The following is a 22,645-nucleotide window of genomic DNA, read 5'->3' on the forward strand; positions in this document are numbered from 1 at the left end:
TGAAAAGTATTTGCATTCTTGGATGAGCTCCAAATGCTTCTAGGGTCAAACACAGTGTCTGCGGTGGGTCAGGGCATAGTTCGGCAATTTGCGCGCACACCCCACCCACCACCAGAAGTGAAAACAATCCTCTGTTGACTCTTTTACATGTCACCCTATCTTTACTGAATGCTGCAGATAGACGCGATGGTGCAGCACTCAACACCAACATCCTTGCTCCCCCCACACTATGGATGGCTGATGGTACAATAAGATGGAAATCCATCCTCATCATCAGCCTATTGGCACATGGGGCAGTGCAAACGGGCTGGTAACCATGCCGACTAGTATCAGTAAGGTCAATCAAGGGCACCTGTCCCTAATTTTTGATGGCTGATGGTACAATATGGCTGGTAACCGTCCTCATCATTGCAACAGGGGGCTGAGCTCCATCAGCCCCCACCCTTCATTGTAAATAAAAGATTCAATTGCCCCTGGACTAGCAGAGGGATGATGGGCTCCTTCATCCACACTCCTTAATGTCCTGCCTGGACTATCATTGCAGCTGGAGGCTTCCTTCCACTCATTTCTCACAAACAAGTCACTGTGTCTTATGCCTGCATTCTTTATTACTTCATCACACAAGTGGGGGGACAATGGTATGGTAGCCCAGGAAGGCTGGGGTAAGAACGGAATGAACAGGTGGTGTTGTTGCAGGAGCACCCCCTGTGAATAGCATACAGCTCATAATTTATGCAGGATCGGACACAGAGCAGCTGTGCTCTCTGGTTCTATGATACAGTGGTTCTCTAGTACACTTGCCCATAATCTAGGCAGGACTGATTCTATTTTTAGATACCAAAAAGGAGGGATTGACTCAGGGAGTCATTCCCAATTTTTGCTTTTGCGCCCCTGGCTGCTCGGCCAGGGGCACTTATGACAGCACCAAATGGGGCAGTGCAAAAGGACAGGTAACCATGCCCATCTTATTACCATCTTATTACCAATTTATGGTATGGTTGATGATACAATATGGCTGGTAACCATCTCTGCTGTCATGCAAAAGCAAAAGCATGCTGCTGTGTAGCGCTGCTGGCCCGCCTCTGTCAGCGGCATCTAGTACACATACGGTGACATACACAAAAGGCAAAACAGTGTCCATGGTTGCCACGCTATGGCGTATGCCAGGGCAATTCTGGGGAAACGGGCTTGAAATGATTGTCTGCCGTTGCTTTCCCGGAGGAAGGAATGACTGGCGACATTTACCCAGAATCCACCGCGAAAATGATTTGTGCCCCAGCAGGCACAGGGGTCTCAACCCAGAATTCACAGAGACAGCCTAGACTCAGTTAATTGTTCGCAAAAATGTATCTTTGCAAGGAATTCACTCCCTGTTTCCCATCTCACAGCTTCCACTGTCTCCAGACCTGCCACAGCATCCCCCTCGCAGAGGCTGGCAAAGATTAGGCGGCGAAAGAAAAAGACAAGGGACGAGATGTTCGAGGAACGTATGGGCTGCTACCTAGCAGAGGTGGACCAGCAGAGCCAGTGGAGGGAGACCGTCTCTCTGTGCCAGCGCTCACACAGCGAACGGGAGGAGAGGTGGCGTGAGGAAGACAAGCAGGCGACTGAAACAATGCTTGGACTAGTGAGGGAGCAAACGGACACGCTCAGGCGCCTTGTGGATGTTCTGCAGGACCGCAGGAGGACAGAGACACCCTGCAGTGTATCTGCAACCGCACTCCCCCGCCACAAAGTCCCATCCCCCCCTCACCGAAAATAATCAGGAGGAGGGGCGGCCGGGGACGTGAATACTGTCAATGCACCCCAGCACAGTGCTCAAGTACCCAAAAGCTCTCATACCCTACATTTGCCGAAGTCCTTCACTTCCAGACTCACAGTAGTCCCAATCCCAGTCCCATCCCCTGTCTACTTAAGTAATAAAAATGCTTTGCTGTTAATTACTGTTTCCGTTATGTTTTTTCAAAGAAGACTGTGTTCGAATGGGGGGCGTGGGGAAGGGGGTGGTTAATTGCATAGGACAGTCACCTTTCCCAGGGTACAGACACGGGGGCAGGATCAGCAGCGGGTCACACACACGGTGCAGTCAGTAGGCAACCTGGTCGGTTTTTGGAGGTGGTTTCCAGGATCTGTGTGGGCGGGGGAGATGTGACTTTGCAGCGGGGGAGGGCGGTTACAGATCTTATACAGCGGTCCTTGTCCTGGACCGCTGAGTCACGCAGCTGAGGAATCTGTATCCGTCCTCCTCCACCACAAGGTCACATATCCGCCCGCACACAGAATTCCATAAAGAGGGATGGCAGGCTCCGTTGAAAGAAGCATTCCGGCACTGCGGACCGCTCTAGGAGCAGGAGCCTGTCATTCCTTGAGTTTAGAGGCGGTCTTTACATCACCGCACACCCTACCCAGCACAGCCTGCGTCCCAGTTACAACCCTTTCACGAAAAGTCATGAATAAAGAAACCTTTGTTAAGTAATAATGGGACATGTATTTTATTTTTACACGTGTGCTGGAAGTGGGGGTAACGGGGTGAACGGGGTATGTAACCGAAGAGGAGAGTCAACAGTAACTGGGTAAAGAAACAGGGGCAGGTTCAGCTTCTCTGTAAAGAAACTGAACAGTCACAGGTCACGCTGCTCGCTGGTATTTGAAGAGTTCCTTGTCGCTGTCCCAGGCGCCTGTATAGGGCTTCATGAGCAAGTGCATTAGCGGGCAGGCTGGGTCCCCGAGGATGACTATAGGCATCTGCACATCCACAACAGTTATTTCCTGGTCCGGGAAGAAACTACCTTCCTGCAGGCGTCTGAGCAGCCCACAGTTCCTGAAAACACACGCATCATGAACCTTGCCCGGCCACCCGACGTTGATGTTTGTAAAACGTCCCCTATGGTCCCCCAGTGCTTGCAGCACCATTGAAAAGTAGCCCAATTTCTCAGCAGCTGACTGTGGAAGACGTGGACGATAAAGTGCGAGGAGAAAACGGCGATGATCGCAGCGGGCTCCGTGCTTGCAGTGCTGTGGCGTCCGCGCTGTCACTGACCAGAAAAGTGCACGAACAGATTGCCCGCAGGCGCTTTCAAGGAGAAAGGGCGTGATTGACGGTTCAATGATGACAGTTACCCAAAACCACCCTCGACACATTTTTTCCCCCAGCAGGCATTGGGGGCTCTACCGGGACTGCGGGAACTGTGGGATAGCTTCCCACAGTGCACCGCTTCCAAAGTCGACGCTGGCCCCGTGAATGTGGACTCAGAAATTCGAATTAGTGTATTTAGTATGGATACACAAATTCGACTTCATAAGGTCGAATCCACAAATTCGAACTAAGTTGATTCGAAATAGTCTTGTAGTGTAGACAAGGCCTAAATAAAGATGATTTATACTCCCTTACTTGGTATTGATTGCAACCTAGCGCAGCAACATTGGTACCAAGGGTATCAAACAGTACCAAAGATTTCTGGCTACTTATGTCCCCTGTTCATATTTCCCACTGGCATTGCATACACTCAGAAAAGATATTTACTTTGATTAATTAAGGAGCTTCCATGCTAAAAATACACTATGATAGACAGGAAGCATAATGCTTTTGATAACAAGGAATTTGGGGGCAGTTGTGGCTTCACCTTGTAAATACACAAAAGCCAGATCAATTGTCAAAATTAACAAAACAAAAAAATAAAACTTGAAACGGAAATCCTTAGCCAAGCACTAGAAGCAGTGGATATGCTCACTATAAGTGACTTAAAATGACTGAACTAAAATTCAAAATAAAACCAAAAATCCAGAATTCATCATTTCAGAAAAATAGTTAAATATGAAAGAGAATTCCTATCTGATCTGGCAAATGCTCATATAAACAAACACAAAACCCCATGCTTTCTAAAATTTATGAAATTCATATTCAAAACATCTAACTGTTTCACTGCTTCACACACTATCTTATCAGCCAAAACATATAACGAACTTTTCATTCTTTTATCAATGATTTCATCTGCAAAAACTGAGAATGGGTTTTGCCAATTTACTTTCCAGTCATGCACGACAAAGGGGTCAGATCATATTATATTAGTCATAGTTTATGAGAAGCGTGATGTATGAGTGCACTTCGTCATGCCTTTATCTGTCCTGGGGTGGAACTCCGCAGTTCTCCCACACTTAAATCAGGGCCTGGACTACAGTACCCTGCACGTCAACTGTTCTCACCCTGCAGGTCCAACTGAGTTTGGACACCTGAGGTTCTTCCCTTTGGCAGTCCAAGACTAGTGATGCCCAGTGTGCGGTCAGGCTTCTTAAAAACAAAGTATTATTTATTTATGAATAGGAACAAAGCTTTGAGTGAAGGGCACATCATTGCCTGATGGTAACTTAGGCAGGCCTTAACTTCTTCAGACGCTCAGTCTAACGGGTGCCTGTGTCAGCCTGGTTGCGCTGAACAAGCGCCCCCTCACACCTTCGCTAAAAAGACCCTTATTAAATATGCCATAGTTCTTTCCTGAACTGGAACTGCCTCTTAATTCTCAAATATTTGCTCACAAGTGTTTTATCTTGACCCATTCTTTCCTTCGCTGCTTGCTTTTCCCTACAGTCCCCTATTAAACAAAATCAATACATTCATACAGTAAAAATCCCAAGAGCCAGGTGAATATACAGTATTTATAAATTATTACAAAACAGCTCCAATTCCATCACACAAATGATAGGGAAGTTCAGAAAGAAATACCAATAAACTATTATTTTCATTTTTTTTTAATGGAGCCAAAATCAGTCACAAAACCAATGAATGTGTAAAGTTTCTTTGTGACTTCTTTAATTATGGTAGTTCCTGATTGAGAAATGGAGGAGTGAGAACAAGATGACTAGCACTGTAGACATCTATATTAGTGCTAGTATCAGGAACTAACCTGTCTTTTAGCATAAGGAAGTAAAACCAGCTCATTAAGAGAGGGGACTGGGTCTTTTTACTCGTCAGGAAGAATCTTTGCAATAGAAAACATCAAACTAATAATTTACAAATGGCTGTTCCACAACAAAGTCAAGAACAGGAGAAAAGTAAAGAGTATATTACTGAAAGGCTACAGTATAATTGTGAAAATAGTTTTGGGGGCGGGAGGGGGGAAATGAGCCATTCTATTAATGGATAAAGATGAAACAAAGCGCTTTAACCTTTGATAAGGTCATTTCAATAATTCCAAAACAAAAAATTGTTCAGATATTTTATTTCACAGTAAATTTCAACTTTTCGTTCCAATATGGGACAAAAGGAATTTTTGAAATGTCAGAATTCAAATTCCAAATTAGGTTGAGAATCGTTAAATTCCAAGTTTTGACCCGCTCTCAACATAATTCATGAACTTCACAGTCTAATTTCTCTCCTTTGATTTTGTGATTGTATTTTTACAGGAGGAACCAAACTGTATATAAAAAAAAATTCATCAGTCTTGCAATGGGGTGTCTGAACTCTGATGCAACCTTCTTTTGAGAATTTCCAAGCCCACACCTCGAGGAGCAAGTAAATAAACTTTTGCTATGGTGCCCTGTGGGGTTGCTCCCACTAGATGTTTCAGTCCACACTCTCGAAGATATTTGAAGACACTTTCTCAGGGGGTTTGTTTTGTTCATTTGAATCACTGCTGTAGCATTCCCTTTCAAATTATACTACTTTATTTTTGCTTTTCTTAACATTTGATTTTGATGTCTTAATGATGTTTAACTGAATTGTACTATACTTAATAAGTAGCGTCCCAACCAAGGCAAAGGAAAGGACTTGGAAGATTACAAATAAAATTAGTATTTTTGTCATGTCATTTATCCATTATATGTTTATTACTGGCTAGGTTAAAAGTTAGACAAAGTATTCTTTTTCAGGAGTTTACATATTGAAATTCTACATTCATAAACTCATCTAATTTTCAGTGACCTACAAGTACAGTTAATTTTATTTCTCATAGGATACCAAAAGAAATGTTCACGGAGCCATCTTGTGGTGACAAGAGTAAAAATAACCCTAACAAAAATTACATTGTCAGCCAGTAACAAAATAAAAATCAAATTATATAACTTACAGCAGTGAGCAGCAGTGATACTATAGTTGTTGAGAACCAACTAGTTCTTTCACTGAAAGACTTTCTATGCACTTAGAAACTTTCCATAGACAAAAAACGTATCACTAATGATATTTCTCATGACTACTCAGCTAAAGTTGATTTTTTTTTTAATTAAAAATTACCTGTGAAAACACTGTTCTAATATTACTTTTGGAGTGCTGTTTGTTGCACTTACATAAACTCAAAATGGGTTATTTTTTAAAATAAACTTGTGCACAACCACATTGGACCTTAAATTATACGATTTTGCAGCTTTTCTGGATGGTACTTCCCAGAAGCTACTGTAGATTTCTCAGCATATTGGTAGCTTTTGGAATTCAGGGCTGTCCTTAGGAGCTGAGAAATGTGTGCGCAATTTTCAGCGGCATCAAGCCCATGCCTGAAACAACTGTGCATGTTCTTATACTGGGGTGGATATTGGCAAGGGTGGCTCTTCACCATCTTCACTTTCCTGCTTCTGAGCCAGCCCTGGCATAAAAGTTAGAGCAATCAAAGAGCTGTCCTAATGTACGAGGGCTAGAACAGCCCCCTACAGACTGCTGCACTGGCCCGAAATCTGTTGAGCACAACACTACACCCCAGAACAATTCCCCACCACTCCTCTGCCTGCATGAGAGCATCTCAGGAGGGGGTTTTATACCAGCAGCCTAGGATTTTTCCCCTGCCAGAGAAATCCTCAGCTGCTCCTTTAGGACAACTTTAAGGTCACTTTGTGACACTCCAGCTGCTTGAAGTGACACAAGCAAGACCAAGAATCTAGCCCTATATGCAGTACAGTAAAATATTATAGTCAACGTTGAGTTTTGCACTTAAAACTGGAATCCATTATAAACTAAGTGCTGCTACTGGACTTCCGTAGAGTTGGGACTGAGCATTATAGAGAGCAGGGGGAAGATGGTCCTTTTCAAATACTGTATACATCCTTTTCATCTGACCAGTATAGTATGGTCTTTGGGCTCTCCAGCTGCATTCCTGAAATTGGAACTTGGAAAAAAATCAATCAACAGGCTTGTTCCAGACATGACAAACAAGATGTCAGTAGGTTGAGGATAATATCTTGAGCCTATAACATGAGTAGTCGCTACACCAATTGTTTGTTTGCAAAGCCTTTTCTACACTAGAAAGGGTATACTGGTATGGCTATACCAGCACACGCTCCTAGTGAACGCAACTCAATGGAAGCTTATTTGGCATCGCTGAAAAAATCAGGCTAATGGTTTTTCAATTAGATTTTGTATACATGCCCTGGGAGGTGTCAAAGAAAACACTGAAAATTCCTAACATATATCGATATATAAATGTGTTGGCAAAAATTATTTAATAAATAAAATACAAATATCTCATTTTATATTTCATTATCTAATCAGTGTTAAAATATTGTCACTAAAATCAACTTGTTTCTGATTTTCCCAGTACGGACACAATACCACAATGGTTGAATTCAGGGCAAGGTATTGCCCCCGTCACCACCAATAAAAGAAAACCCTCTTTCATCTAACTAAAAATGGTTTTACTAGTACCTGCATAGAGCCTAAACTACTTGTTTCCATACATTAATGCTTCTTAAGACCACTTCTGATGCATTAATTTTATTTTCACATGCATATATCATCTAACATCTAATAATTTAAGGAAATAAATCCATCAAACTGAGTTATTTCCTTGTAAATTGTCATAACTCACTGATTATTCTGTAATTCCCACACATCATCATGGGATCAACATAAGTATGCAGGTTGATATTAAAAAGCTGAGCTAGAGTACAGAATTAAAATTTTATTTTAATATACAGTTTGTCAGAAGTAAACTGTTTTAATTTATAATGTTTTATAATGCCAGCCTTTTATTTTAACAGTGCAGCAATTCTGCTCCTACTGGTAGCTAACCACTGTTTCTAGACTTTTTGGTTAAACGTCAACATAATATATGCTTCAGAAAAAGTTTGCTCTCTCAGAGAACAGGTGATATGAATAGTAAACACTTGCTGTCATGTGGTGGGTCAAAGTATTTAATTTTGTCAGTAGTTTTGTTCTCACCCTTTAAATTTTAAATATGCCCATGTATCAATAAGACTTCATTGTACAATTCAGAATAATAGGAAATATTTTTTTCCTTAAGCCAGAAAGCATACACTTGGCTCTTACCTATGTTACAACTGTTATTCCCCTAATAAACACTATCTTGTATTGACAGCCAAGGTCTAGTTATGTTTTAACTATGCCCTGAACTGTACTACAGCTTTAAACAGAACAGGTTAGCAGTACAAATTGAGGATACACGTGTTGTTCCCACTTCAGATTACAACACAGTTTCTTTACGTAGACATCTATAATGAGGACCCTTGACAATTACTAGTCTGTGGATAGGCCCAAAGCCCGGAAGGCAAACTGTTTTCAGGAAGAGCATACTTGGCTTATTTGAATGGTAGGTGGCCAGGTGCTACTAATTGAGAACTGAGTCTGACTCCTTACTTTTGGACTTGTCCTTGTTACAGTGCATAAGAGAAACTGGATTGGGAGCAAGAGTTAGTTTTGGAGTATATTGGGAATTGAATTTGTGTTGTATATATCCTTAACACTCTGAAGGAAAGAAGGTTTCAGTTTATATGGAATTTATTTTAAATTGCACGTTTTATTCAAACCAGCTTTTATCCTAATTCAGATCCCTAATACGTACATTGAATTTTAAATACAAGTGAAAACAGATAACTATTTCAAAGTTCATTTTACATAGCTATCCACGTAAATTTAAGAATAATATCTACTGTTTGCTCCAGACTACACCCAACTAGATTAAGCAAAAAACACTTTAGTAGAAGGCATAAGAGATCATTTAAAACTGATTTAAGAGGTAAATTCTTAGAATCCTAGTCTGGGTTTGACGTTAACAGCCCTAGATTTGAAATGGGGTTGTTGTCAGGGGTCTGGTAGCATGTAAACCAATTTGATTCCTAGAGGTGACAGGCAACTGTTCAAACAAATGCACCTTTGAGAATACCTTTACATGTATATTATACCTTTTATCCCAAAAGATTACAAGCATTTTAAAATGATACACTACAAAATGGGGTAATTTTATCCTCAGTAAAACGTAAGCACTTCTGGGCCTGAAATACTTCCAAACAAGCTACAATAGTTACAAACGATAGTAACCTGCACGCCAGCCCAAAGCAAGACAGGAAATGCACAGTCAGATTGCCACAGTGGGGGCAAAAGAATGGAGCCATGCTGTGACCCTGGAGACAACATCCCTTTGAAAAAGTCCACTGCTGAGCTACTGAGAGAAGTCCTGTCACCTGCCCACTAGCCTGCTTCTCGCTATAACATTGTACAGGACAAGTGGATGCGGCCACAGCAGCATACACACAACTGGGCTTTAGAGACAACTATTATGCACACTACACTCACCAGGGACACAGGTCACAAATATTAACCAAGCCAACTTGCTCGGCACTAGGCAGCGAAGGAGATAATGCAGGCACCACCCATCCTTTGGATGCACATTCAACATGCATTTCTGCCACACAGACCCTTACCCCCCCCAGCCCACACACATACACAGTGCTAAGCAAGCCCCTTCATCCCCTCACAGACCACAGCCTCCCAATTCCCCTGGCACACATCCAATCTGCATCCCACCACTGCTCAGGGAGCCTCCCCCCATCCTCACACACCACAACCTACCCACCCTCATGGCACACATCCAACATGCACCCCACCACAAACACCCCTTATCTCCCCACCACACAGTTATCAGCAAGCCCCTTCATCCCCTCACGTACCACAGCCTCCCCACTGCCACATATCCAACCTGGACCCCACCCCACACACCTCTTATCCCCCAGTGCTCAGCAAGCCCCTCCATTCCCTCTCTCACCGCAGCTTCCCCACAGCACACATCCAACACGCACCCCACCAAACCCTTTACCTCCCCCCTGCTCAGCTCCCCATCCTTTCACACACCACAGCCTCCCCACATCCAACACGCACCCCACCACAGACCCTTTACCTCCCCCCTGCTCAGCTCCCCACCCCCTCCCCACATCCAACACGCACCCCACCATAGACCCTTTACCTCCCCCTGCTCAGCTCCCCACCCCCACATCCAACACGCACCTCACCACAGACCCTTTACCTCCCCCCTGCTCAGCTCCCCACCCCCTCCCCACATCCAACACGCATCCCACCACAGACCCTTTACCTCCCCCCTGCTCAGCTCCCCACAGCCTCCCCACATCCAACACGCACCCCACCACAGACCCTTTACCTCCCCCCCCGTGCTCAGCTCCCCACCCCCACATCCAACACGCACCTCACCACAGACCCTTTACCTCCCCCTGCTCAGCTCCCACCCCCACATCCAACACGCACCCCACCACAGACCCTTTACCTCCCCCCCCGTGCTCAGCTCCCCACCCCCACATCCAACACGCACCTCACCACAGACCCTTTACCACCCCCCTGCTCAGCTCCCCACCCCCACATCCAACACGCACCCCACCACAGACCCTTTACCTCCCCCCTGCTCAGCTCCCCACAGCCTCCCCACATCCAACACGCACCCCACCACAGACCCTTTACCTCCCCCCCCGTGCTCAGCAACCCCTCATCCCTTCACACACGGCAGCCTCCCCACCCCCACAACACAGACCCCTTGCCCCCCCCCGAGCTCAGAGAGCCCCCATCCCTTCACACATCGCAGCCTCCCCACCCCCACGCCCCTCGTACGTACACCCACCCCCGCCCAGCCACCCCGCGGAGCCCTGCCCGCGCCCAGCCCTCCGGGCGCCCCCCGTGCGGCGGGGTCCCCGGAAGGCCGGCCGCTCTCCCCAACAGGAAATCCTGGCTGGGCTGGGCGCTGCGGAGGGAGCCGCGGCGCCGGGTTCCGGGGGAAGTGGAATTATTTTTTACCAGCGAAGAGATCAACTTCCACATCCGGTAACAGGGCCCTACAAAGGCACAGACTGACCTGGAAAAGCTTGGCCGGCCCGGGGGGTGGGGGAGAGACGGGGCACGGCGAAGGGGCCTTACCGTGCTGCCTGCCCGGCCGTCGCCGCCGTCCACAACAACCACCACGGGCGCCAAAGGCCGCCTCTCAACGGCGCCCAAAAGCCCCACACAAAAGTCCCCGCTGCTGCGCCTAGCGGAGGGACACAGCGGACGGGAGGGGAGAGGCGGCTCAGGTCAGCACAGTGCGCCCCCTCTGCGCTGAACCCGGGCCGGCGAGGCGGCAGCGCTTTGAGGGGCACATGGCACTTACCATTGGGGTGCAGGGATTATCTTATTACACAAATATCCCCGACAAAAGGGGGCTTGGCGGAGGGATACGGCCTCTGCGCAGCCTACAGCGCATGCGCAGATATCGGGAGCAAGGGGGGGAGTTGGGACTTGAGCGCCCGCCATGTTCGGTGCCTGCGCTGCTTCCCGCCGGCAGGGGGGGAGGGGAAGCCGCCTCGCAGGCCCTGGGGGTGCTGCCCTGGCTGGGAGAGGCAGAGGCGAGCGGGGTGGGTTCAGCTGGTCCTGGCCAGGCGGGCGATGACAGCGGCATGGAGGGAGGGGGTGGGCAAAACCCTTGTAAAAGCACAGCCACGAAGGGGCTCCCTGTGTGTCTGGCGGGCCGAGGGCATTCGCCGCCCGCCCACGGACCCGCTAAGGCGGGGTCGGCGTTGCCAGGCTCGGGACAGCCGGAGCGCTCCCCCTACGAGTGCCCGCGGACACTGGGCGCGGGGAGTTTGCGCCTCACTGTACTTGTCGATGCTATGCCGAGGCTCAGTACGTCACGGCAAAGCCTGCGAGGCACTGTCCGCACGTGGGTTTGCAGTGAGTCCACTAGCTGTAAAAACGCGCCGGTGAACGTGCGGTGAAGCTAGCGCCAGAGCGGTGAACATACTGCACGGACCTCCACTCCAGAATGAGCCAGTCCTGCTACTCCTGCCCTCCCCTCTGACTGCTGGACCTCCGCCCCGGGTCCCCAAACTGCTTCGCCCAAAGGCCCCTCCCCGCCGACCCCCAACTACTCTGAGTCTTGAGCGCTTGCTACCACAATTGCTCCAGCTCCTAGCCCTATAGCAGTGGTTCCCAAACTTTAACAATCTGTGAACCCCCTTCACTAGAATGTCAAGTCTCGCAAACCCCCTCCTAAAAATGAATAGTTCCAGGGATTTTCTCCTTTACCTGAGTATAAATTATAAAAGCAGTGATCTTGGAAAGATAAAATTTATTTTTAATGACATGCTTATTACACACTATTTATTATTTATCATTACAGTACTTTTATTACATTAAGAAAAGGGCAACACTCTTCCAAGATCTCAGTTTTGTAGCTTGTATCACTTTGAATAAACCTGTTATAGGACAAGGCTCCTCTGTTTCATCAAGGAGCACCAGATATGAAACAGCATGAAGGTATTTAAGAAACCAACTCAAAGAGTTCCTCCTACACAAGCTTTCAGGTCTTGAGCAGTCCAGGCAAACAACACACAATACAACAAAGCTTAAACTTGTTCTTCATAATAATTTTAAAAACAATACTAGTTGCCTATTTCATTTTAAAAACAGCAAAAAATATCCACCTCCCTTTCCATTTCTTACGAGTCTTGAAGTTTAAATCTCCTCAGTGTGATAGATATGCTTGCTTTGATCTGCGTAGCTCTTGGAAGTCCAGGGGCTCCAGGCTGCTGGCCCTGTGCTGCCCGGGGTCCCTAGGGCCAGCTCTGTCTGCCATTAGGGAATTTTTTCCCCAAGAACCCCCTGTAACAGTTCATGAACACCCAGGGGTTCACGAACCCCAGTTTGGGAACCACTGCCCTATAGCCACCAGGAAAAGATACCTGAATCATAGGGTTATGTTGCTTTTTTTGAGAGAGAGAGAGAGAGAAGTGGGTCATCTTTTATTGGACCAACTTCTGTAGGTGAGAGAAAAGCTTTTGAGCAACATACAGCTCTTCAGGTCTGGATTAAAGGTACTTATAGTGTCATAGCAAAATAGATGGTGGAACAGATTATTAAGCATAAATAGTTACCACATAAGAGACCATTGAAGGTGAAGTCTCCCGTTAACACTTTGGAAATCAGAACAAAAAAAGGGAGATTAATCGGTTACAGGTTGTTGTAATAAGCTATAAATCCAGTGTCTGTATTAAGGATTTATAGTGTCTAGAAAAATTATGAATTTAAGTTCCCAGGCTCATCTTTTGAAGGTGTTGTGCAGGTTTCCTTTGAAGATGAGGCCTGAGGTCAAGTCTACACTTAAAACGGTGCATCAGTACAGCTGCACTGATGCAGCTGTGTTTCTGTAGCTCTTAAGTGAAGATGCTCCTACTCTGTCAACATAGTTAATCCACCTCCCTGAGAGGAGGTAGCTATGTTGACTGGAGCCACTCTGCCATCAATATAGTGCTGTCTACATGGTAGGGCTGGGTTGGTATAACGATGTTGCTTAGAGGTATGGATTTTTCACACCCCTGAGTGTGTTAGTTATACCAGTATAAGTCTAGTGTAGACCTGGCCTGAGAAGTCAGCTATGGAGTGATAATTTTGTGAAAAGTGTTTGCCACTTTATTTTTTGTTATTTTTGTATCCATTAATAATAACTAGATTTCCTTTGTTAAAAGATCATCTTTTTATTGGAATTATAATATTTTTCAGAGTGGTCTTTCTTTTGTCCTATAAATTGCCTCGGACACCTCAGGGAAAAGTACAAATCATCATGATCCAAAGAGCTGAAATCACCTCAGAAACAATGAATTAAACTTCACTATGCCTCTGTGAAATACTGTAGGTCAGTTTAGTATCCCCATTTTACAGATGAGGAACTATATTACAGAGAAAATAAGGGAGTTGCCTTACTGGCAGATGTGCAGATAAAACCCAAGGGCCTTGCCTAAGCATATTATGCTCAGACCACTACATCATACTGTCAGACTTGCACATTTCCTGCCTGCGGAGTCCTCCACACTTATCCTAAAACCCCAATGAGTCCCATTTTACTCCACCACATTCAAAGGCCTTCCATTGTGTTGACACATGCTGATGAAAGAGGACCAAGTTGCTTGTCTTTCATCAGTGCTTCTTCATGCATCTGCAGAAGGGGTCACTACAAAGCAACATGAGATACCCCCTTCTTTTTGGGGGGTTGCAATGCTTGCAAGCAGAATGAGGAAACAACAGGTCCAACCTTAATTGAATTTTTTAAACTAAGGGCTGTCGGAGAAAAACTCAGTTCTCGCTTTTTGTTTGGGTGCAGCAAAATCTTTCCCTGCTTCCACAGGGCTGAGGGAAAGCTGACAGGTACGGAAAAGCACATGGTTCAGATGGAGACATCCCTTAGGGTTGAATTTATTAAAGAGGGAACTTTATATCCTAGTATAGAGCAGTGGTTCTCAAACTGGGAGCGCCACTTGTGTAGGGAAAGCCCCTGGCGGGCCGGGCCAGTTTGTTTACCAGCCAGGTCCGCAGGTTTGGCCGATTGCGGCTACCACTGGCCGTGGGTCACCACTCCAGGCCAATGGAGGCTGCGGGAAGCGGTGGCCCTAGCAGGGCCGGTGCAAGGAAGTTTTGCGCCCTAGGCGAAACTTCCACCTGGCGCCCCCCCCAGCCCTGCGGCAGGTCCCCACCCCCTCCGTGGCAGCTCCCCCCACCCTGAGGCGCCCCCCCCATGGCAGCTCCCTCCCCCCGGGGAGCCGTGCAGCACCTCTCCACCCTAGCTCACCTCTGCTCCGCGTCCTCCCCGAGCACGCCGCCCCCCGCTCTAATTCTCCTCCCAGGCTTGCGACGCCAAACAGCTGATTGGCACTGCAAGCCTGGGAGGTGGGAGAAGTGGAGCAGCAACCGCACGCTCGGGGAGGAACCGCTGTAAAAAAAAAATTGGGGCACCGCTTTTTGGTGCCCCCAAATCTTGGCTCCCATGGCAACTGCCTAGTTCACCTTTATGGTAGCACCGGCCCTGTGCCCCAGTTTGAGAACCACTGGTATAGAGGATAGGAAAAAAATTGGTAAAGTACAGATAGGAGCTAGCAAGGGACAGTCAAACATTAAAGAGTCCCATTTAAACAAAACATGAAGGCATGCAATTAAATATTGACAAAATGTACAAGTGCTTATATACAAATGCTAGAAGTCTAAATAGTAAGATGGGTGAACTAGACTGCCTGGTATTAAATGAGGATATTAATATAATAAGCATCACAGAAATTTGGTGATCCATTCCTGTCGTCCACTCCCAGCTTCTGGCAATCAGAGGCTGACCTAGTATAACAGCGCTTACGTTCTTATGTAAAAATTGGTTCGGGTGTTTGATAAGTGTGTTCTCAAAAACTTTTTGTGCCTCTTAATAAAAAATTTTTCTCATGAACACATAACATTGGTTTACATTAGCTGCTGATTATAGAAAATTGTTATTCCATCCTAACACAGACAGGCAATACCACCACTACCACCATTGTTTATGATTCAGACAGCACTGGCATCCATGGGATAGCAAAACAGAATTCCTCCTTAATATTATTAAAAATAATGTATAGTGCAGTTGAAGAAGAATTAAATATGCCTCTGGCTAGTAGCCAAGTCTCATTTAAACTGTATGTGAGCTTTCATTATTGTGAAGATCAAAATTTACTACATGAAAGGCACATTCTATTATACTTAGCTGTGCCTCCCCCACCCACCAAGAAATAACTCTTTTAAAGGAATTGGCAGTTTGTTTTTAAGTTCCTGACACTATTTCTAACCTACACAAATGTAACTAATGTAGACTAATAAAGGAGATTCTGACTGGCAACAGAATGACCCATTCAGGAGCTTTTTGAGCAAGCTTAGCAGGCGACAATAACTTTTTTGTAATAGTGGTATCTAGAGGCATACACATCTGGCAGATCTCATCACAAAAGTGAGAGAAAGGAGCTCAATGCCTGTAAAGTATATTCCCTACTGAAATTATGCAAAGCTTTGAGAATTAGATTACATCCCCATTTTATTCAACTGAGCAGGGGAGTAAATGAGAACAAGCCACTTACCCCACCCAAGTATGATCTATCACTAGCTTAGGTCGGGTGTGGAGCAAAGCCCCTGATCCCAGGATACTTCTCCTGTGAGCAAATGAGTGAGGCGAGATGGAAAGGAGGTGGAGCTTTGGCCCATCCACCACCATCTATAGCAGTGGTTCCCAAACTTTAACAACGTGTGAACCCCTTTCACTAAAATGTCAAGTCTAGCAAACTCCCTCCTAAAAATAAATATTTCAAGGGATTTTCTCCTTTACCTGAATATAAGTTATAAAAGCAGTGATCTTGGAAATATTAAATTTGTTTTTATGACATGCTTATTACACACTATTATTAATTATTATTTATAATTACAATATTTTTATTACATTATGAAAACGGCACCACTCTTCCAAGATCTCACTTTCATAGCTTGTATCACTTTGAATAAGCCTGTTATAAGACAAGGCTCCTATGTTTCATCAAGGAGTATCAGATGTGAAACAGCATGAAGGTATTTAAGAAGCCAGCTCAAAGAGTTCCTCCTACACAAGCATTCAGGTCTTGAGCAGTCGAGGCAAACAACGCATGTTACAACAAAGCTTAAACTTGTTCTTCATAATAATTTTAAAAACAGTACTAGCTGCCTATTTAATTTTAAAAACAGCAAAAAATATCCACTTCCCTTTCCATTACTTATAAGGAGTCTTGAAGTTTAAATCTCCTCAGTGTGATAGATATGCTTGCTTTGGTCTGCTTAGCTCTTGGAAGTCCAGGCGCTCCAGGTTGCTGGCCCCATGCTGCCCGGAGTCTCTAGCGACAACTCTGTCCGCCATTAGGGAATTTTTCCCTGAGAAACCCCTGTAACATTTCACGAACCCCAGTTTGGGAACCACTGATCTATAGTGACTGGCCATGCATGAATGGGGGAAGTAAGCATCACCTTTTCAAGGGGTGCAGTAAGTTACAGCCACTCCCCACTCCAAATACATACTCCCTGGAACAAGAGAGGAGCAGGGGAAGAATTATGTATCAGAAGGTTTCTCTGGGACTACACCTAGGATGATGCTGTTTACACACTAACCTTGGTCAGGGATAAAGACATAACCTAAGCTTGACTGCCAAGTCAGTATCATTTTTTCCAAAATAGAACAGCTGTTATTCAGAATACACGTTGTTATAGTTGAGAGGAAAATGTTTGTCCGTAAAACATCTAGTACATTTTGACTCTTTTTTAATACTGAATTTCAAATGATCTGGCTAACAAAGAAGTTCCTACAGAAAAGGAAGAGGCTTGTAGCACATAAATTGGACATCTTTGCCTGCCTCTTAGTCGAAATATGGACATGAAGAAATTGTGGGTGAATGTTAAGGCTCTTTCCTCTCCATGCCCATGTAATAATTCAGACCTAAGTCTAAAATAAAAGATAAAAATAGAAATAAATACAAAACTGAGAAAAGGTTGAGTATAGTAAGTTTCCGCACAATTCAGCAGGCTGAATCTTGCTAGTCTGTGGCAGTTCTTTTTTTCCATGAAGATCATTCTATTAATAAATTAACTGGAATATATTCTACTAAAAAGCACTCTTTGTTCTCTAACTTTCTATGCTCTCTACTTGGTTATTTTTTTTAATGTTATATTTCCAGTAACAGTAACATTCTTATAACATAATTTGTCACCGCTATACAGACAACGCCAAAGCATGTTATAACACAGTCAGGATATTACCATGTTTTAACAGATCGCCCCAGATGGTAAAATTAATTATATAGGCAGGTTGTAACGTAAGTCCATAACTTGGTTTGGTCATGTCCATGCAAGCAAGACCAAACTATTTTATATCAGAATTCACAATCCTTCTACATGATAACATTTTTTGTGTAGGTGGGCTCTCTTACCCTCTGTAATAAGTTTATTTATTTGTAAAATTAGCATATTATTTCCAGAGATACTGTTAAGCTTAATTTGTGTTTTTAATGTGCTTTGTGATCCTTGGATGAGGAATGTTAAATAGCTGCATTTTATTATATTGTTGCTGTCGTAACAGAGGAGTATAAATTTAATTCAGCAGCATAAGTAATGTTTGTGGTTCCCATAAAACTTTGTAATGGATGACCTCAGTATGAAAAAGTCCTGCTTCTAATCCTGTTCTGTTACACCTCTACCTTGATATAATGCTGTCCTCGGGAGCCAAAAAATCTTACTGCGTTATAGGTGAAACCACATTATATCGAACTTGCTTTGATCCACTGGAGTGCGCAGCCCCCGGAGCGCTGCTTTACCGCGTTATATCCAAATTCTTGTTATATCGGGTCATGGTATATCAGGGTAGACGTGTATCTCTATTTGGGGGATAGATTATGCCCTGGCCTTTCTCCACCTTGCAGTAAGGAAAGACAGAGAGAGAGAGTAAAGAGTCCCCTCCACCAGCACCCTTGGCACAACACAGGAATACGAATGGGAATTAAATCCTACAATCACATCTCACCTATTCTCCCTTTGGGGCTCTCCTTCGATAGATCTATTCGCTGCAGCAAAGAACTGCAAATGCCAATGATTTTGCTGCAGAACAGGACTTGGGACAGGCTCCCTGGGAGAGGCATTCCTGCTCCCATAGAACAGGACACTCATGAATGCATTCCCACCGATTCCTTTAATACACCGAGTTCTCCACAAGTTTAGGGATGTCAAGGCCAAGGTAATACGTATCGCCCCAGCATACGCCAGACAGAACTAGTATCCTTACCTCAACCCTAGCTCCAAGTGCCCTACCCATAGGAACCCTAACCCGAGCTCCAAGTGCCCTACCCTTAGGAACCCTAACCCTAACTCCAAGTGCCCTATCCTTACGAACCCTAACCCTAGCTCAAAGTGCCCTCCCTTAGGAACCCTAACCCTAGGGCGGGGCGCCCTACCCATAGGAACCGTAACCCTAACTCCAAGTGCCCTACCCACAGGAACCATAACACTAGCTTCAACTGCCCTACCCATAGGAACCCTAACCCTAGACCCAAGTGCCCAACCCTTAGGAACCCTAACCCTAGTTCCAAATGCCCTACCCATAGAAACCCTAACCCTAGGGTGGGGAGCCCAACCCATAGGAAACCTAACCCTAGACCAGGGATGGGCAAACTATGGCCCGTGGGCCGGATCCGGCCCTTCAGGGCTTTGGATCCGGCCCGCGGGATTACCCCTGGTGGTGCTGCGGGCCCGGCGCTGCTCTCAGAAGCAGCCCCCGGGCCGGGAGGCAAAGGGCTCCATGTGCGCACGCAGAGCCCTCTGCCCGCCCCCACCCAGGGGCCGCAGCACTTCCTGGAGTGGCGTGGGGACAGGGCAGGCATGCAGGGAGCCTGCCCTGGCCCTGGTGTGCGCCACTGCCACCCCGGAACCACTTTAGGTAAGTGGCACCGGGCTGGAGCTCAAACCCCTCCTGCCCCTGCCCCCCAACTTCCTGCCCTAAGCCCTCTGCCTGTACCTCGCACCCCTCCTGCACCCAACTCCCTGGCCTGAGCCCCTTTCTGCACTCCTGTGCATTCCAACCACCTGCCCTGAGCTCCCTGCTGCACCCTGCACCCCGTGCACCCCAACTCCCTGCCCTGAGCCCCATCCTGCACTCCGTACCCCTCCTGTACCCCAACCCCCTTCCCTGAGCCCCCTCTTACACTCTGCACCCCTTCTCTGCCCCAATCCCTTGTCCTGAGCCCCTTCCTCCACATCCCGCACTCCACCCGCCCTGCCCCGGCCCTGCATACAATTTCCACCCAGATGTGGCCCTCGCCCCAAAAAGTTTGCCCACCCCTGCCCTAGACCCAAGTGCCCAACCCTTAGGAACCCTAACCCTAGCTCCAAATGCCCTACCCATAGGAACCATAATCCTAGGGTGGGGAGCCCAACCCATAGGAACCCTAACCCTAGCTCCAAGTGCCCTACCAATGGGAATCCTAACCCTAGCCCCAAGTGCCCTACACATAGGAACCCTAACCCTAGGGCGGGAAGCCCTACCCATAAGAACTCTAACCTTAGCTCCAAATGCCCTACACATAGGAATCCAAACCCTAGCTCCAAGTGCCAGTCCCTTAGTAACGCCAACCCTAGGGAGGCAAGCCCTACCCATAGGAACCCTAAATCTAGCTCCAAGAGCCCTACCCATACGAACCCTAACCCTAGCTTCAAGTGTTCTAACCTTAGGAACCCTAACCCGAGCTACAAATGCCCTACCCATAAGAATCCTAACCCTAGCTCCAAGTACCCTACCCTTAAGAACCCTAACCCTAGAATGGGTTAGAGTCGGGAAGTCCTACCCATAGGAACCCTATCCCTAGCTCCAAGTGCCCTACCCATAGGAACTCTAACACTAAAGCGGGGCACCATAACCATAGGAACCCTAACTCTAATTTCAAGTGCCCAACCCATAGGAACCCTAACAGTAGGGCGGGGCGCCCTACCCATAGGAAACCTAACCCTAGCTCCAAGTGCCCAACCCTTAGGAACCCTAACCCTAGCTCCAAATGCCCTACCCATAGGAACCCTAACCCTAGGGAGGGGAGTCCTACCCTGAGGAACCCTAACCCGAGGGTGGGAAGCCCTAGCCATAGAAACCCTAACCATAGCTCCAAGTGCCCGTCCCTTAGGAACCCTAAAGCTAGAGTGGGAAGCCCTACCCATAGGAACCATAACCCGAGCTCCAAGTGCCCTATCCATAGGAACCCTAACCCTAACTCCAAGTGCCCTACCCATATGAACCATAACCCTAGCTCAAAATGCCCTACCCATAGGAACCCTAACCCTAGGGCGGGAAACCGTACCCAAAGGAACCCTAACCCTAGCTCTAAGTGCCCTACCCATAGGAACCCTAACCCTAGAGCGGCAAGCCCTAACCATAGGAACCCTAACCCTAGGTCCAAGTGCCCAACCCATAGGAACCCTAAACCTAGAGCGGCAAGCCCTAACCATAGGAACCCTAACCCTAGGTCCAAGTGCCCGACCCTTAGGAACCCTAAACCTAGGGTGGGAAGCCCTTCCCATAGGAACCCTAACCCTAGCTGCAAGTGCCCTACCCATAGGAACCCTAACCCTAGGGCAGGGCGCCCTAACAATAGGAACCCTAACCCAAGCTCCAAGAGCCCTTCTCTTAGGAACCCTATCCCTAGGGCGGCGATCCCTACCCAAAGGAACCCTAACCCTAGCTCCAAGTCCCCTAAGCTTAGGAACCCTAACCTTAGGGCAGGAAGCTCTACCCATAGGAAATGTAACCCTAGCTCCAAGTGCCCTACTCTTAGGAACAGGAACCTTAGAGCAGGAACCCCTACCCATAGGAACCCTAACCTTAGGGCGGGGAGCCCTATCCATAGGAACCCTAACCCTACTCCAAATGCCCTACCCATAGGAACCCTAATCAGAGCTCCAAGTGCCTGTCCCTTAGGAACCCTAAACCTAGGGTAGGAAGCCCTTCCCATAGGAACCCTAACCCTAGCTGCAAGTGCCCTACCCATGGAAACCCTAACCCTAGCTCCAAGTGCCTGTCCCTTAAGAACCCTAAACCTAGGGTGGGAAGCCCTTCCCATAGGAACCCTAACCCTAGCTCCAAGTGCCTTACCCATAGGAACCCTAACCCTAGCTCAAAATGCCCTACCCAAAGGAACCCTAACCCTAGCTCCAAGTGCCGTACCCTTAGGAACCCAAACCCTAGAGCGGAAAGCCCTAACCATAGGAACCCTAACCCTAGCTCTAAGTCCCTGATCCTTAGGAACCCTAAACCTAGGGCGGGAAGCCCTTCCCATAGGAACCCTAACCCTAGCTCAAAATGCCCTACCCAAAGGAACCCTAACCCTAGCTCTAAGTGCCGTACCCTTAGGAACCCAAACCCTAGAGCGGAAAGCCCTAACCATAGGAACCCTAACCCTAGCTCTAAGTCCCTGATCCTTAGGAACCCTAAACCTAGGGCGGGAAGCCCTTCCCATAGGAACCCTAACCCTAGCTCCAACTGCCCTACCCATAGGAACCCTAATCCTAGCGCCATATACCCTACGCATAGGAACCCGAACTCTAGGGCGGCAAGCCCTATCCATAGGAACCCTAACCCTAGCTCCAAGAGACATATCCATAGGAACCATAACCCTAACTCCAAGTTTCCTACCCATAGGAACCCTAACCCTAGCTCCAAGTGTCCTACCCATAGGAACCTTAACCCGAGCTCCAAATGCTCTACCCATAGGAAACCTAACCCTAGTTCCAAATGCCCAACCCATGAGAACCCTAACCGTAGATCCAAGTGCCCTACCCATAGGTACCCTAACCCTAACTCCAGGTGCCCTACCCGTAGGAACCCTAACCCTAGCTCCAAATGCCATACCCATGAGAACCCTAACCATAGCTCCAAGTGCCTGTCCCTTAGGAACCCTAACCCAAAGTCTGGAAGCCATACCCATAGGAACCCTATCTCTAGCTTCCAGTGCCCTACCCAGAGTAACCCTAACCCTAGCTCCAAGTGCCCAACCTTAGGAACCCTAACCCTAGCTCCAAATGCCCTACCCATAGGAACCCTAATGCTAGCTCCAAGTG

The 22,645-nt window shown here is 46.8% G+C and overlaps 1 protein-coding gene across 3 annotated transcripts in view; it reads right to left on the reverse strand.

Moving 5' to 3' along the window:
• The window catches only part of GABPB1 (GA binding protein transcription factor subunit beta 1), a 43,798-nt gene extending 32,314 nt beyond the window's left edge, over positions 1 to 11,484 (reverse strand). The window contains exon 1 of one of the 3 annotated variants that reach the window (XM_044980298.1): positions 11,364 to 11,484. In XM_044980298.1, coding sequence (XP_044836233.1) covers positions 11,364 to 11,366 — 3 coding nt within the window. In that variant the 5' untranslated portion in view covers positions 11,367 to 11,484. Of the gene's footprint in view, positions 1 to 11,014; positions 11,029 to 11,134; positions 11,288 to 11,363 lie in introns of those variants that run through there. The other 2 variants (XM_044980300.1, XM_044980301.1) reach the window with 2 other exon arrangements.
• Positions 11,485 to 22,645: the final 11,161 nt, after the last annotated feature.

The sequence above is a fragment of the Mauremys mutica genome, chromosome 11 (genome assembly GCF_020497125.1).
Source record: "Mauremys mutica isolate MM-2020 ecotype Southern chromosome 11, ASM2049712v1, whole genome shotgun sequence".
NCBI classification, from domain to species: Eukaryota; Metazoa; Chordata; order Testudines; family Geoemydidae; genus Mauremys; species Mauremys mutica.